The sequence below is a fragment of the Salvelinus fontinalis genome, chromosome 27 (assembly GCF_029448725.1).
Source record: "Salvelinus fontinalis isolate EN_2023a chromosome 27, ASM2944872v1, whole genome shotgun sequence".
In the NCBI taxonomy this organism is placed as follows: Eukaryota; Metazoa; Chordata; class Actinopteri; order Salmoniformes; family Salmonidae; genus Salvelinus; species Salvelinus fontinalis.
The window spans coordinates 38,853,335-38,869,169 of NC_074691.1; the positions used below are offsets into that span (position 1 = coordinate 38,853,335).

General features: G+C 43.1%; 2 protein-coding genes across 3 annotated transcripts; both read right to left on the reverse strand.

Moving 5' to 3' along the window:
* Window positions 1-907: 907 nt before the first annotated feature.
* On the reverse strand, window positions 908-11,811 carry LOC129825542 (uncharacterized protein DKFZp434B061-like). 2 transcript variants are annotated; one of them, XM_055885715.1, is made up of 3 exons: window positions 11,685-11,811; window positions 11,545-11,600; window positions 908-1,744 (listed from the first exon to the last, which is right to left on the reverse strand). In XM_055885715.1, the coding sequence occupies exons 1-3, from the start codon at window positions 11,711-11,713 to the stop codon at window positions 1,164-1,166; spliced, it is 666 nt and encodes a 221-aa protein (XP_055741690.1). In that variant the 5' UTR covers window positions 11,714-11,811; the 3' UTR covers window positions 908-1,163. The 2 variants fall into 2 exon arrangements, with proteins under 2 accessions (XP_055741690.1, XP_055741689.1); XM_055885714.1 differs by lacking the exons at window positions 11,545-11,600; window positions 11,685-11,811 and adding exons at window positions 1,883-1,938; window positions 2,029-2,154 and having other exon boundaries at window positions 908-1,789.
* Window positions 11,812-14,493: 2,682 nt separating this feature from the next.
* Window positions 14,494-15,548, reverse strand: LOC129825543 (uncharacterized protein DKFZp434B061-like). Its single transcript, XM_055885717.1, has 3 exons — window positions 15,409-15,548; window positions 15,266-15,321; window positions 14,494-15,168 (listed from the first exon to the last, which is right to left on the reverse strand). The coding sequence occupies exons 1-3, from the start codon at window positions 15,435-15,437 to the stop codon at window positions 14,726-14,728; spliced, it is 528 nt and encodes a 175-aa protein (XP_055741692.1). The 5' UTR covers window positions 15,438-15,548; the 3' UTR covers window positions 14,494-14,725.
* Between the last annotated feature and the right edge of the window lie 287 nt (window positions 15,549-15,835).

A 15,835-nucleotide genomic window follows, 5' to 3' on the forward strand; every position in this document is an offset into this window, starting at 1 on the left:
TTTTACGATTAAGTACGCAACTCAGGATCTAGTTCCTTGAAGAAAAAAAAAAATCCTACACTGTCAGAACTTTAAGGGTTTTTGAAATAGTTTCATGCCTTGATACCAAGGAAAGCAGAAGTGAGTCACCAGGCAAGCTTTTAGGTTTAATTACATATGTACAATGTCTTCAGATTAATTTAGTACACCGTGCTTAATCAAATGCACCTTTTTAAAATCTAAAAGTTCCTAGCACTGGCTTCTGCAAGTGCAACCTCATTGGTGTCAGGAAGAAATGGATTGTGCAGAAGCTGACATTGATAGCTGATATAATGATAAAGACAAGTTTAGTACTTCTTATAGCTGAAAGTGATGAATGCATATACCATTGTCATGTGTCTGGCCAGACCAACATTGTAGAACAGGCAAAATGTGTCAAGTAGTTTTAATTATTCTGAGTAACACCAATGAGACACTATCACTTACCTGGGACAGGTTAGTGACAAGCAATGATACGATGAGGTAAAAGGCATGTATCTGGCCAGACCAACATTGTAGAACAGACAAAAATGGGTCAACTTGTTTTGTTTCTGAATAAGGTCAAGGAGAAACTTTAGTGTCCCTGGGACAGGTTAGTGACAGGCAGTGGGACGATGAGGTAAACGGCAGTCACATTCTTTAGGCACCTATGGTAACAGGAAGATTACTGTAAATCAAACACCCTACACAAAGGGAAAGGGAAAGTATGAACATATGAGGGAGCTCTGACAATTTAGACAACTTTAGCATTTGAACTACCAGAAACAAAGGTAAACAAATCTGTTTACAACAGTGTTGTGAACCACATTCCCTTTTACTCCAGACCCAGTCTGTTCCCAAACAGAAAGCACATGGTAGGCAGAAGAGAACATATTTGAAGGAAGAGGTATTTAGAAAGTCAAATGGTTTATTGAGCAAATCATGCAAGAGTAGCAGGAACACCAGGCTAAATCAAAAGTATAACCGTAGAACCTAAAAGTGTGTCAACAATATCGCCAAATCAGATGTCAATTTTAGTTGTACGGTTATAAAAACAATTCCTACCAATGTAGCGTCCACCCATGTAAAACAATTTGCCTGACGATGCGCAAGTGAAGGAGAACCTCATTTCAGACAAGTGCATTGGTTTTGCACATTTCCCCACCTCAGTTACCTTTGCCCTTTTCTTCAAAAGGAGGCACTGTAACAGGGGAAAGACGATTAAGGAGTTGGGCAAACCAAATTATGATCTCCCTATCTAGCTTGTTGAGGGGTCGGGCCGTCTGTTCAAGGCTTGTCGCTTCTGCTGAGGCGCCGGTCGCTTCTGCTGAGGCGCGGGGGCCGGTCGCTTCTGCTGAGGCGCGGGGGCCGGTCGCTTCTGCTGAGGCGCGGGGGCCGGTCGCTTCTGCTGAGGCGCGGGGGCCGGTCGCTTCTGCTGAGGCGCGGGGGCCGGTCGCTTCTGCTGAGGCGCGGGGGCCGGTCGCTTCTGCTGAGGCGCGGGGGCCGGTCGCTTCTGCTGAGGCGCGGGGGCCGGTCGCTTCTGCTGAGGCGCGGGGGCCGGTCGCTTCTGCTGAGGCGCGGGGGCCGGTCGCTTCTGCTGAGGCGCGGGGGCCGGTCGCTTCTGCTGAGGCGCGGATGTCGGTTGCTTCAGATGTGGCATTTCGACCCGACGTCACATTTGCTGGGCTATTGTGGCCAGTAGCTTTAGCATTTGGAACAGACACCACACTCGCTTGGGCATGGGCTCCTGTTGGTTCAGGTCCAGTTGAGGTAGGATGCCCATAAGCGTTACCTAGGAAACAAAGAAAAAAAAGTTGTAAAAATCAAGACTTAAGCTATCGGAACTAGACTGATTTGAACTGAAGTAGTGTAAACCAAAACACACCTTGAAGGGTAGAAGACGTTATCCCTCCAATTAGCAGGCAACAAATCCAAGAAACACTACAAAACATTCAGACAGTTAAACATAAATAACCAGTGAAACGTTTTAGAAAAAGGTAAAACAAAAACTAAATACAATGAAAAACTAACCTCAAAGAGAGTCCAAAAGTCATAGCCATTTTAGTGATCAAAACCACAACAGTATTCAGAACTAATGCTAGACAGACACCCTGCCAGAATCTCCCTGTTGCTTTGTCTACCAGCTGTTTTGGTTGCACCTCATAAAGGAATCCCAGACCCTTCTAACCTGGCTGGCTAATTATGTACAGCTGTCAGCCAATGAACTTCATTTCAGTTGGTTCAATTTCCCCATTGCGATTAGGTGCTCTGGATTTCATTCAGCTGGTGTGAACTGGTGTGCTGGAGGGTGGAGTTTGCATATCATGGACCAATCCGACGGTTTTAAAGAGTCAACTCTACCCACCCATTCCGGATCGAGCCAATTGTTTTTCAACAGGAGTCATCCGTTGACGTATGGTGAACAACAGAGATGATTGGACGACAAAAGAAAGACACCAAATTCAGTTCTACAATTTACAGAAAAACAGACAGTTGATGAACGCATATTCAATTTCATACATGTTCATGCGTCTGTAGCTGCCAAATGCTGATCTTTTCCCCACTAATTGGTCTTTTCACCAATCAGATCAGCTGTTTTGCCAGCAACGCAGGGCAAAAGATCAGAATTGGGCTCCCTGTGTAAACACAGTCTGTGTGGCTGGGACCAAACAGACTATGAGGGAGTTTATCGCTGCTTCCAAACAGACTTCAGCCACTTTCCAAAGCTTAGACGTTGCTGACGTCTGACAGATCTGACATCGCCTTGATAAGTATTTTAAGTATCAGCTAATCACATCATATGTCAGTGGTTGACACAGTTGATGACGTAGCACGCAACCATTGGTTGTTGCGTCGCCTCACATTAGCTGTAGAAAGTGGCCTATGGCTGTGTTACACAGGCAGCCCAATTCTGATATTTTTTCCACGTATTTTCCTTTTGACCAATCACATCAGATCTTTCACGCCAGATCTTTTCACATCAGATCTTTTTCAGAGCTGAATGGTCGAAAGATGAATTAGTTTTAAAAAATAGCAGAATTGGGGTGCCTTTGTAAATATAGCCTTTGAGGGAGTTTTACTAACCTGAGCCGCAGTGCACCGGTTGATGATGTGAACGGGCAACAGCAATGAGGGAGGAGTACCCTTCTCAAATCGTACAGTCAGTGGTGTAAAGGAGGCTATACGCAGGTATATCACTTTGTTTTCAGTGGACATTTCGTATAATCAATTCTTAACACCCACTGAAGTGTATCAAAGAAGTAAAGTGGAGGTGTATGCTGTACCAATTCACAAGGCTGATGGAACGACTCAAAATGTTCACCTTAAAATGTTGAAAAACGATTATTTCTTCACATTTTAAGCGCATGAATGTGTACACAGCGGTAGACCTATGCAGAATGTTCCAAAATGCAGTTTACCTTCTAAAATGTGCACCACACCAGAGGAGGCTGGTGGGAGGAGCTATAGGAGGACTGGCTCATTGTAATGGCTGGAACGGAAACAATGGAACAGAGTCAAACATATCAAACATATTGGTAACTGTGTTCCATCAATTCCATTCCAGCCATTAGAATGAGCCCATCCTCCTATAGCTCCAGTACTGCACCTCTAATTTGAGCATTTTCATATACAGATATTTGGACAGAGATGGTAATATCCGTTACAGCTCAGACACACCGGAAGGACTGTCAAATGTTTGCCTGACGATTAGTATTTAACATCTCCGAAAATTGTCGTCAGTCAATCTCTTTTATGTTCACACAGAAAAGATTGTGAAGTCGTCAACCACTCAGCCTTGTTAAAATATTACAATCCAGAAGGTAGCGTTTGTTGGCAATGCATGTCTGTGTGTGTTGCTTTATGGTCTAGTCAATGTTAGCTAGCTGTGCTGGTGTTGTAGAAAGACCTTGTTGATACTAGTCAAATGGCCACAGCTAGATGACTAGCTAACAAGGAAACAATTGTATCCACTCCACATAACTGCATACAGCCCATAGATGCATGTTTTAGCTACCTGGCTAAAGTTAGCAAAATGGTTACCATGATTCGCTAGCTAGCTAGCTGTTGTGCTAGCATCATGCACTCACCACACCATTAGTTTCATATGAAGTGTGTGTGAAGCTAACGTTAGCTTGCTAGATAGCTAACTAATAAGCTAGTTTACATTATCAAACCTAACAACAAATCCTTCTTCAAACACAAAACTCTTAGCTAGACATAAAATATATAAAGACTTGATATATATTTATTTATTTATTATATAGCGTTATTGATTTAGGTAGAACAATTCTGATGAAAATTGCCATCTTTTTTTCCTTTTTCTTGTCGCTCACCCACGTGGAGGTTCGTGCTCTCTGATTGGCTCAAAGTCAAGTTGTAAGTCAAAGTCAGGTTCATCCCTACAGAGTAGGTATGTATTTTGTTCTAGCATGATAAGGAACGGCCTCATACTGTGATAAGTACCTATCCGCACTGTGTCGGCAGTCAGACAATGATTTCTAAACATTGAAGGAAAGTTGATTTGAACAACAGGAGAGCACATATGAGTTTATAAAATATTTCCCTCAACATTTCTATGGTAGTATTTTGGCTTGGCTACTTTGAAGCAAGGTAAGACATGCCTCATAATATGAAGAAAAAAGGTCCAGGTTTCAAACAAATAAGGAACAGATAAAATATAGAAATAGTTATTTCTATCAGTACTATCTTCTGATAGATGGAAAGGCTTTCCCAAAAACCTTCTCTATTAAATGTTGACCAGCTACAAAGTAGCCTATCAGAATGACCTGTCAGAATGATATCATGACTACTTGCATCAATCAAGTGGCCTTTTGTTCGGCAAACTCCATCTCATATGTGCTACAGAAACACTGCTAACCCAACAACAGTACTCTGTGCCTGCTCACTTGAATTAAAGTGTAACTACACAAAAAAAAAATCACATTTTCATACGATTTTTTACAGACCTTAAAGGTAGTCTCCTGATGTTTTAAAAACTTTTGTGTGTACATCCAATGTTGTTGTTTTTATATTAAGAAAGTGTGACTTTGAGAGCAAAACCATGAAAATTTAAAAAATGTTTCTACGGGTATCCAAAAGCAAAATGAACATGATAAGACCTGAATAACTGTAAAAGCCGTTGAAAATAAAACGCTTGTGGTACGCTCAGTGCTCCATTGACACTTCACAGAGATACGCTTGTTTTTGTGAGAAATCTTTAAAAAAGAACATTAATTTTGCATTAGTATGAACAGCATATATTAAAATATGTATGTGTCGTGCCGTTAAATTGATAACTATCTTACCTCTATATTGTTTTATGTCCTCTTGATTCTACAAGAAAGATGAAGAGTTCAACGGTGAGCCTGTCAGGTAGTCTTAATTCTGACAGTGCATCCAGTTTAGCTGACACGATGACACAGACAAGAGTTTCAGTAGTAGAGGTAATATTTCATTGTGAATATAAACATAGTTGTAATACATTTAATTGCTATTAATGATTAAGACACATGCGTCCTCCGAAACACGACCCTGCCAAGCCGCACTACTGCTTGACACCCGCACTCTTAACCCGGAAGCCAGCAACACCAGTGTGTCGGAGGAAACACCGTTCAACTGACGACTGAACTCAGCCTGCAGGTGGCCGGCCAACCACAAGGAGTCGCTAGAGCGCAAGGAGCCAAGTAAAGACCCACCCCCCTGTCCAAACCCTCCCCTAACTTGGACGAGGCTGGGCCAATTGTGCACCTCCCGGTCACGGCCAGTTGTGGCACAGCCTTTGATCAAACCCGGGTCTGTAATGACGCCTCAAGAAATGTGATTCAGTGGCTTAGAGACTAGTAGGTCATTTTCTGTCCTGCTGCTGTCTTGTTCTACAAGATTTGCCAGATTTCTTATTTATTTTTTGCTCCAGCCTCCATTGATTTAGTCACTGTAATTTTGGCCATGTTACAAGGGTAAAAACTCCCAAAATGTTTGAATTTCTCCAGGCACCACTACACACTGTGTACAGTAATCTGTGGTGCTCAGTCATGTTGTCAATGAAAAATCCTCCAAAAACATACAACATCTGTTTTCCATGTTTCAAGTTTTATTAGTCGTATGTACAGAATGCACATGGTATACACCATCCAACAAAATTCTTACTTGCAGGTTCCTTCTCGACAATGCAACAACAATAATAATATATAACAATACAAGTATAAAGTAAATGGCTCAGTAGAAAGCAAACAAAGCAGTAAACCGACAAGCCCTCAGTGCCACCATCTTATTTCCATGTGTGGAAGATTTTTCAAACTAGTATTCATTGGAAAGGCAGGCAACGACAACGAATCCTGGTACGGCAACCTTGAGGTAGTCAGGTGATACGTTAGGCATTCCCTTTATTTACAAAACAATATGCCTCTTAAGTAGGAAATAACTCCACCAACAACGGACCAAGTAGCTGACAACTGACTAAAGTGAGTTTAGAGACACAACTAACAAAAATCTGCACCGGCAATAAGAAATTGATTAGGCAGTTGTTGTCGTCTTCTTCTTCTTCTATGATATAATGGCGGTCCGCAAACCAATGTTAAAAGGTACATGCCGCCACCTACTGTGCCGGAGTGACAATTGCTGTTTCAAACATTTATGAATCCCCCTTCCTAAGTCAGTACTTTTGAGAAAATAAAAAAGAGCCCTAATCACTTCTAATAGACCCTCCCCCATCCCCCAAATCCCTTCCTAACCCAGTCAAACCTCAATGACCCTACACTTCAATCTGTTTCTCTCTTCAACATACTTACAACAACATAACAACACATTGTCCAATGTTTCATCAACCATACATTCCACACTCAATCCATTCACATGTTTGCCAACCAGATGTAATGACGAGGTCAATGTGCAATGCCCTAAGCGCAAACCAGCAAACACCAGCTCTCCCTTCCTAATCTAACCTTTCAATCTTGGTCCACCGAACTTTCTTTGGAGGGCATATAAATTCCGGCCCTTGTGCTCAGCGCCACATCTCTTCTGCCACACATCTATCAAAATGTCTCTGATCTTACATTTGGCCTGACCTCTACCCAGTAGAACACCCACTGGAGAGCAACTATTATCACCAACTGAGTATACTCACAGTTCATCTGTTAGTCTTCTACATATCTGCATATCAAGTTCAGGAACGTAAATGCCTGCTGCTGAGCGACCAATATCTGGATCCTTGGAGCCATCTGTGAAAAGCAGTAAAAAAGCGTAAAAAACATAGATCAATGGAATTGTCAACCAGTTTCACTGACTTCTGACAGATATTTCCTTTTCTCTACCAAGGTTAGATCAACACCAGGATCCTGGTGTAACCATGGAGGAACATCCCCTATTACCACAGACGGGTCAACCTCCGACTCCCTCAAACCACTCACATCTGCAAGCTTTCCAACAGTCCGACCAAAACCACTACCTTGTCTACTAGTATTTTCCCAACATTCATCTAGAACAGTAGCAGTGGTATGCTAAACCTCACAGCCTTTCAACCCAGTAAGCTACTGACAATTTTTTGTTTATCCAAAGGCATCTCACCTGCCTCCACTAGTAAGACACATACAGATGTTGATTTAAATGCACCAATACATATCCTTTGTCGTGACGTGCCTTTCTTTAATGTGATGACTGTTATTTATTTAATCCACTAACTATGTTTAATTGTTAACCCGTTTAAATGAACTAATTAGGAATGTGGGGCAACACAGAAGAAGTTGTTGTTGTAAATTCTTGAAGAAATTATTTTTTCAATAACAGTCGCTTATTAATCATTACCTAATATCAGTCTCATTCTGAGCAGTCGTAACCTTCTTGGATCCGCAAGAACGGACATACTCACAGACATGATTCAAACAGGTTTAGAATCTTCAGAGTGTTTTCTATCCAAATGTACTAATAATATGCATATCCTAGCTTCTGGGCCTGAGTAGCAGGTAGTTTAATTTGGGCATGCTTTTCATCCAAAATTCCGAATGCTGCCCCCTACCCTAGAGAAGTAAAAGTAAAAAAAATATATATAAATACTAAGGGCACCAATAATAAGAAGAGACTTGCTTGGGCCAAGAAACATGAGCAATGGACATTAGACCGATGGAAATCTGTCCTTTGGTTTGATGAGTCCAAATGAGTCCACAGCATTCTGCAGTGATACTCCATCCCATCTGGTTTGCGCTTAGTGGGACTATCATTTGTTTTTCAACAGGACAATGACTAAAAAAACACACCTCCAGGCTGTGTAAGGGCTATTTGGCCCAGGAGAGTTATGGAGGGCTGCAATACTCCGACCTCTACCCAATTGAGATGGTTTGGGATGAGTTGGACCGCAGAGTGAAGGAATAGCAGCCAACAAGTGCTCAGCATATTTGGGAACTTCTTCAAGACTGTTGGAAAAGCATTCCAGGTGAAGCTGGTTGAGAGAATGCCAAGAGTGTGCAAAGCTGTAATCAAGGCAAAGGGTGGCAACTTTGAAGAATCTCATATGAATATATTTGGATTTGATTAACACCGTTTTGGTTACTACAAGATTCCATGTGTTATTTCACAGTGTTGATGTCTTCTATTATTCTACAATGTAGAAAACAGCAAAAATAAAGAAAAACCCTTGAATGAGTAGGTGTGTCCAAACTTTTGACTGGTACTATACACTGAAAAAATATAAACACAACATGCAACAATTATCAAATTTACTCAGTTAAAGTTCATATAAGGAAATTAGTCAATTGACTAATTTAGAAGGTTGTAATCTATGGATTTCACATGACTGGGCAGGGGCTTTTAACAAACATAATCGATAATATTTCAAGCGGACCATAACCTATTCATTTAAAGACAAAAGGAAAATGGAGAGCTCCTCTCGCGCAAGAACTATTCAGAGGACACCTGACTACTTTTGAAAAATCACGCTCAATTTTCAAAATAAAAGCCTGACACTATGTCTAATGCCTGGTCAGAGCCTGAGAAAACCGGTTGATACCCCTTTAAATGGAAGACAGTCCAGGAAAGATATATTTTTTTAATGATCACTTCCGGGTTAGATTTGTCTGCAGAATAGGTTTTGTTATACACAGACAATATTTTGACAGTTTTGCAAACTTGAGTGTTTTACCCTAATCTCGAAATTATATGAATATTTTACGATCTAGGCCAGAGAAAAATGTCTGTTTACCTTGGGAACGTTATTTTAAGATTGTTTGACCACTAGCGCTATGTTAAGTGCTTCTGATAAAGGTCAAGGAGAAACTTTAGCGCTCCTGGGAGAGGTTAGTGACAGGTAATGGGACGATGAGGTTAACTGCATTCACATTCTTTAGGCATTGATGGTAAAAGGCAGATTACTGTAAATCAAACACCCTACACAAAGGGAAAGGTAAAGTATGAACATATGAGGGAGCTGTGACAATTTAGAGAACTTTAGCATTGTTTCTGGTAGTTCAAATGCTAAACAAATCTTTTTACACAAGTGTTGTGAACCACATTCCCTTTTACTCCAGACCCAGTCTGTTCCTAAACAGAAAGCACATGGTAGACAGAAGAAAACATATTTGAAGGACAAGGTATTTAGAAAGTCAAATGGTTTATTGAGCAAATCATGCAAGAGTAGCAGGAACACCAGGCTAAACCAAAAGCGTAACCGTAAAACCTAAAAGTGTGTCAGCAATATCGCCAAATCAGAAGTAAATTTTTGTCATATGGTTATACAAACAATTAATACCATTGTATCGTCCACCCCTGTAAACAATTGTCAAGTGAAGGAGATCCTCATTTCAAACAAGCGCATTAGTTGGCACATTTCCCCACCTCAGTTACCTTTGCCCTTTTCTTCAAAAGGAGGCAAAGTAACACGGGAAAGACGATTAAGGAGTTGGGCAATCCAAAATATGATCTCCCTAGTTGAGTGGTCGGGCCGTCTGTTGAAGGCTTGTCGCTTGTGCTGAGGCGCCGGGGCCTGTCGCTTGTGCTGAGGCGCCGGGGCCTGTCGCTTGTGCTGAGGCGCCGGGGCCTGTCGCTTGTGCTGAGGCGCCGGGGCCTGTCGCTTGTGCTGAGGCGCCGGGGCCTGTCGCTTGTGCTGAGGCGCCGGGGCCTGTCGCTTGTGCTGAGGCGCCGGATTCTTCTGCTGAGTCGCCGGTGCCGGACGCTTGTGCTGAGCCGGATTCTTCTGCTGAGTCGCCGGGGCCGGTCGCTTGTGCTGAGGCGCCGGATTCTTCTGCTGAGGCGCCGGGGCCAGACGCTTGTGCTGAGGCGCCGGACGCTTGTGCTGAGGCGCCGGGGCCGGACGCTTGTGCTGAGGCGCCGGGGCCGGACGCTTGTGCTGAGGCGCTGGGGCCGGACGCTTGTGCTGAGGCGCCGGGGCCGGACGCTTGTGCTGAGGTGCCGGACTTATGACTTGAAGGGGCATTGTGGCCAGTAGCTTCTGATGACGTTGCATTGTGGCCAGTAGCTTCTGATGACGTGGCATTGTGGCCAGTAGCTTCTGATGACGTGGCATTGTGGCCAGTAGCTTCTGATGACGTGGCATTGTGGCCAGTAGCTTCTGATGACGGGGCATTGTGGCCAGTAGCTTCTGATGACGGGGCATTGTGGCCAGTAGCTTCTGATGACGGGGCATTGTGGCCAGTAGCTTCTGATGACGGGGCATTGTGGCCAGTAGCTTCTGATGACGGGGCATTGTGGCCAGTAGCTTCTGATGACGGGGCATTGTGGCCAGTAGCTTCTGATGACGGGGCATTGTGGCCAGTAGCTTCTGATGACGGGGCATTGTGGCCAGTAGCTTCTGATGACGGGGCATTGTGGCCAGTAGCTTCTGATGACGGGGCATTGTGGCCAGTAGCTTCTGATGACGGGGCATTGTGGCCAGTAGCTTCTGATGACGTGGCATTGTGGCCAGTAGCTTCTGATGACGTGGCATTGTGGCCAGTAGCTTCTGATGACGTGGCATTGTGGCCAGTAGCTTCTGATGACGTGGCATTGTGGCCAGTAGCTTCTGATGACGTGGCATTGTGGCCAGTAGCTTCTGATGACGTGGCATTGTGGCCAGTAGCTTCTGATGACGGGGCATTGTGGCCAGTAGCTTCTGATGACGGGGCATTGTGGCCAGTAGCTTCTGATGACGGGGCATTGTGGCCAGTAGCTTCTGATGACGGGGCATTGTGGCCATTAGCTTCTGATGACGGGGCATTGTGGCCAGTAGCTTCTGATGACGGGGCATTGTGGCCAGTAGCTTCTGATGACGTGGCATTGTGGCCAGTAGCTTCTGATGACGTGGCATTGTGGCCAGTAGCTTCTGATGACGTGGCATTGTGGCCAGTAGCTTCTGATGACGGGGCATTGTGACCAGTAGCTTTGGAATTTGGACCAGACACCACACTTGCTGGGGCAGATGTTCCAGTTGGTTCAGGTCCAGTGTAGGTAGCATGCCCATGAGCGTTACCTAGGAAACAAAGAAAACATTGTGGTAAAATGCCAGCTTTAAACTATCGGAACTAGACTGTGATTTGAGCTGAATTAGTGTAAACCAAAACGCACCTTTAAGTGTAAAACACGTTATCCCTCCAATTAGCAGGCAACAAATCCAAGAAACACTACAAAAGACAGTTAAACATAAATAACCAGTGAACACTTTAAAACAAGGTAAACCAACCAGATGAATACATTGAAAAACTAACCTCAAAGAGAGTCCAAAAGTCACAGCCATATTAGTAATCAAAACCACAACAGTATTCAGAACTAATGCTAGACAGACACCTTGCCAGAATATCCCTGTTGCTATGTCTAACAGCTGTTTTGGTTGCACCTCATAAAGGAATCCCAGACCCTTCTAACCTGGCTGGCTAATTATGTACAGCTGTTAGCCAATGAACTTCATTTCCATTGGTTCAATTTCCCAAATGCAATTAGGTGCTCTGGATTTCATTCAGCTGGTATGAACTGGTGTGCTGGAGGGGGGAGTTTGCACATCATGGACCAATCCGACGGTTTTAAAGAGTGAACTCTACCCACCCATCCTGGATTGAGCCAATTGTTTTTCAACAGGAGTCATCCTTTGACATATGGTGAACAACAGAGATGATTGTACGACAAAAGAAAGACACCAAATTCAGTTCAACAATTTACAGAAAATCTGTGTGTTTGTGTTTGTGTGTGTGTGTTTGTGTGTGTGAGAGAGAGAGAGCTTTTCTTTTACATCTGTTGGGAGAAATGAGTGAATTACAGTTCATGAGGGTTGCCTAATCACACATGTGAAGTTTTGAAAAGATCTGACCTTATTAACCCTTCAAAACAGCCCCTGTGACACCATTTAAGGAACTTCCGGTTGACACAGGAAGCTGAAAGTGAACACATATCCTTCTTGGGGTAGGCTCTTGTAGAATATTGAGTTTTAAGTCTTTACGTTAAGAACTGACTTATTTACAGAGGGTTGAATGAGTGTGCGTTATTTCAGAAAATCACAGAAATCTCGCAGAGTTCCGAAATTCGCCTTAACGGATTCGTCTGAACACGCTGCAACTGGATCTGTAACTTTTTGGGGAAATAAACATATTTTTTTGAACATCACCAATTGTTCATTGTACGATTTCTCTTAAATGACGATAGATAAATGGCTGGTTCTTTTCTTCCTGACACCGTAGGTTCATGTACTTTGACGTGAAGCGGTCAAATTAGCTATTTCTATTTTTGTTTTTGACCTTTAATCTCAGAGAAATGGCCTTAAGATGTAATATAATTTCATGAAATCACAATTCCAATACAGCAAATGAAAGATAAACATCTTGTGAATGCAGCCATCATTTCCGATTTTTTAAATGTTTTCAACAAAAAACACCATATGTATTTTTATTAGCTAACCACAATAGCCAAACACAACGCCATGTTTTCACCATGTTTCTACCACATAGGTAGCTTTCACAAAACCCACAAATAGAGATAAAATTAATCACTAACATTTGGACAACTTCATCAGATGACAGTCTTATAACATCATGTTATACAATACATTTATGTTTTGTTCGAAAATGTGCATATTTAGAGCTGCAAATCGTGGTTATACATTGTGAAGGCCTCTCCCCTGTAACTATTCCCCAGATCGTTGCTGCAAATGAGAACGTGTTCTCAGTCAACTTACCTGGTAAAATAACGGTAAAATAAATAAATAAATGTTCGACAGATATATGAAATAGCATCATAAAATGGGCTCTACTTTTGCTGATCTTCCATCAGAATGTTGTACAAGGGGTCCTTTGTTGGGAACAATCGTTGTTTGGATTTAGAACGGCCTTTTTCCCTCTCGATTTAGCAAGCACACTTGCCAAGTGAGCCAATTGTAAACTGGGGATTATTAGGTTATTAGGTGACCATGATGGTTTGAGGGCCAGATTGGGAATTTAACCAGGACACCGGGGTTTACACCCCTACTCTTCCGATAAGTGCCATGGGATCTTTAATGACCTCAGAGTCAGGACACCTGTTTAACGTCCCATCCGAAAGACGGCACCCTACACAGGGCAGTGTCCCCAATCACTGCCCTGGGGCATTGGGATATTTTTTTAGACCAGAGGAAAGAGTGCCTCCTACTGGCCCTCCAACAGCATCTGGTCTCCCATCCAGGGACTGACCAGGACCAACCCTGCTTAGCTTCAGAAGCAAGCCTGCAGTGGTATGCAGGGTGGTATGCTGCTGGCATGTTGTGCTAGTAGTTTGCGCCCAGCTTTTGGGTACTCTCTCGCTATACCTAAGCTGGATGTCGTAATGAAGTTATTTTTAGAATTCTAACACGGCGATTGCATTAAATACTAGTGTCTCTATCATTTCCTATACAACATGTATTTTTTAGTTATGTTTATGAATAGTCACCAGGCTTTTAGGTTAACACATTTACAATGGCCCCAGATTAAAGTTAGTACAGCATGCATCATAAAATGCACCTTTTAAAGGGGGCAACCTCATTGGTATCAGGTAGAAATGGATAGTGCAGAAGGCCACATTGAGAGTTGATACGTCTGAAAGACAAATTTCATGCTTCTTACAGCTGTAAATTGAGAATGCATATACGATTGCATCCATGGGTCTGGCCAGACCAACATTGAACAGGCAAAAGTGGGTCAACTTGTTTTAATGTTTCTGAATAAGGTCAAGGAGAAACTTGTGTCCCTGGGACAGGTTAGTGACAGGCAATGGGACGATGAGGTAAACTGCATTCACATTCTTTAAACACCTATGGTAACAGGCAAATTACTGTAAGTCAAACACCCTACACAAAGGGACAGGGAAAGTATGAACATATGAGGGAGCTCTGACAATTTAGAGAACTTTAGCATTTGAACTACCAGAAACAAAGGTAAACAAATCTGTTTACACCAGTGTTGTGAACCACATTCCCTTTTACTCCAGACCCAGTCTGTTCCCAAACAGAAAGCACATGGTAGGCAGAAGAGAACATATTTGAAGGACAAGGTATTTAGAAAGTCAAATGGTTTATTGAACAAATCATGCAAGAGTAGCAGGAACACCAGGCTAAACCAAAAGCGTAACCGTAGAACCTAAAAGTGTCAGCAATATCGCCAAATCAGATGTCAATTTTAGTCGTATGCTTATAAAAACAATTCATACCAATGTGGCCTCCCAACTTGTAAAACAATTTGCATGACGATACGCAAGTGAAGGAGAACCTCATTTCAAACAAGTGCATTGGTCGGCACATTACCCCACCTCAGTTACCTTTGCCCTTTTCTTCAAAAGGAGGCAATGTAACAGGGGAAAGACGATTAAGGAGTTGGGCAAACCAAATTATGATCTCCCTATCTAGCTTGTTGAGGGGTTGGGCCGTCTGTTCAAGGCTTGTCGCTTCTGCTGAGGCGCGGGGGCCGGTCGCTTCGGCTGAGGCGCGGGGGCCGGTCGCTTCTGCTGAGGCGCGGGGGCCGGTCGCTTCTGCTGAGGCGCGGGGGCCGGTCGCTTCTGCTGAGGCGCGGGGGCCGGTCGCTTCTGCTGAGGCGCGGGGGCCGGTCGCTTCAGATGGGGTATTTGGACCCGACATCACATTTGCCGGGCTATTGTGGCCAGTAGGTTTAGCATTTGGAACAGACACCACACTCGCTTGGGCATGGGCTCCAATTGGTTCAGTTCCAGTGGAGGCAGGATGCCCATAAGCATTACCTAGGAAACAAAGAGAAAAAAACAGTTGTTAAAATCACAGCCATTAGCTATCGGAACTAGACTAATATGAACTGAAGGAGTGTAAACCAAAACACACCTTGAAGGGTAGAACACGTTATCCCTCCAATTAGCAGGCAACAAATCCAAGAAACACTACAAAACAGACAGTTAAACATAAATAACCAGTGAAAAATGTTAGAAAAAGGTAAACCAAACAAATAAATACATTGAAAAACTAACCTCAAAGAAAATCCAAAAGTCACAGCCATTTTTAGTGATGAAAACCACAACAGTATTCAGAACTAATGCTAGACAGACACCTTGCCAGAATCTCCCTGTTGCTTTGTCTAACAGCTGTTTTGGTTGCACCTCATAAAGGAATCCCAGACCCTTCTAACCTGGCTGGCTAATTATGTACAGCTGTCAGCCAATTAACTTCATTTCAAATGGTTCAATTTCCCAATTGCGATTAGGTGCTCTGGATTTCATTTAGCTGGTGTGCACTGGTGTGCTGGAGGTTGGAGTTCGCACATCATGGACCAATCCAACGGATTTAAAGAGTGAACTCTACCCACCCATTCTGGACTGAGCCAATTGTTTTTCAACAGGAGTCATCCGTTGACGTGATTGGACGACAAAAGAAAAAAAACAAATTCAGTTCAACAAT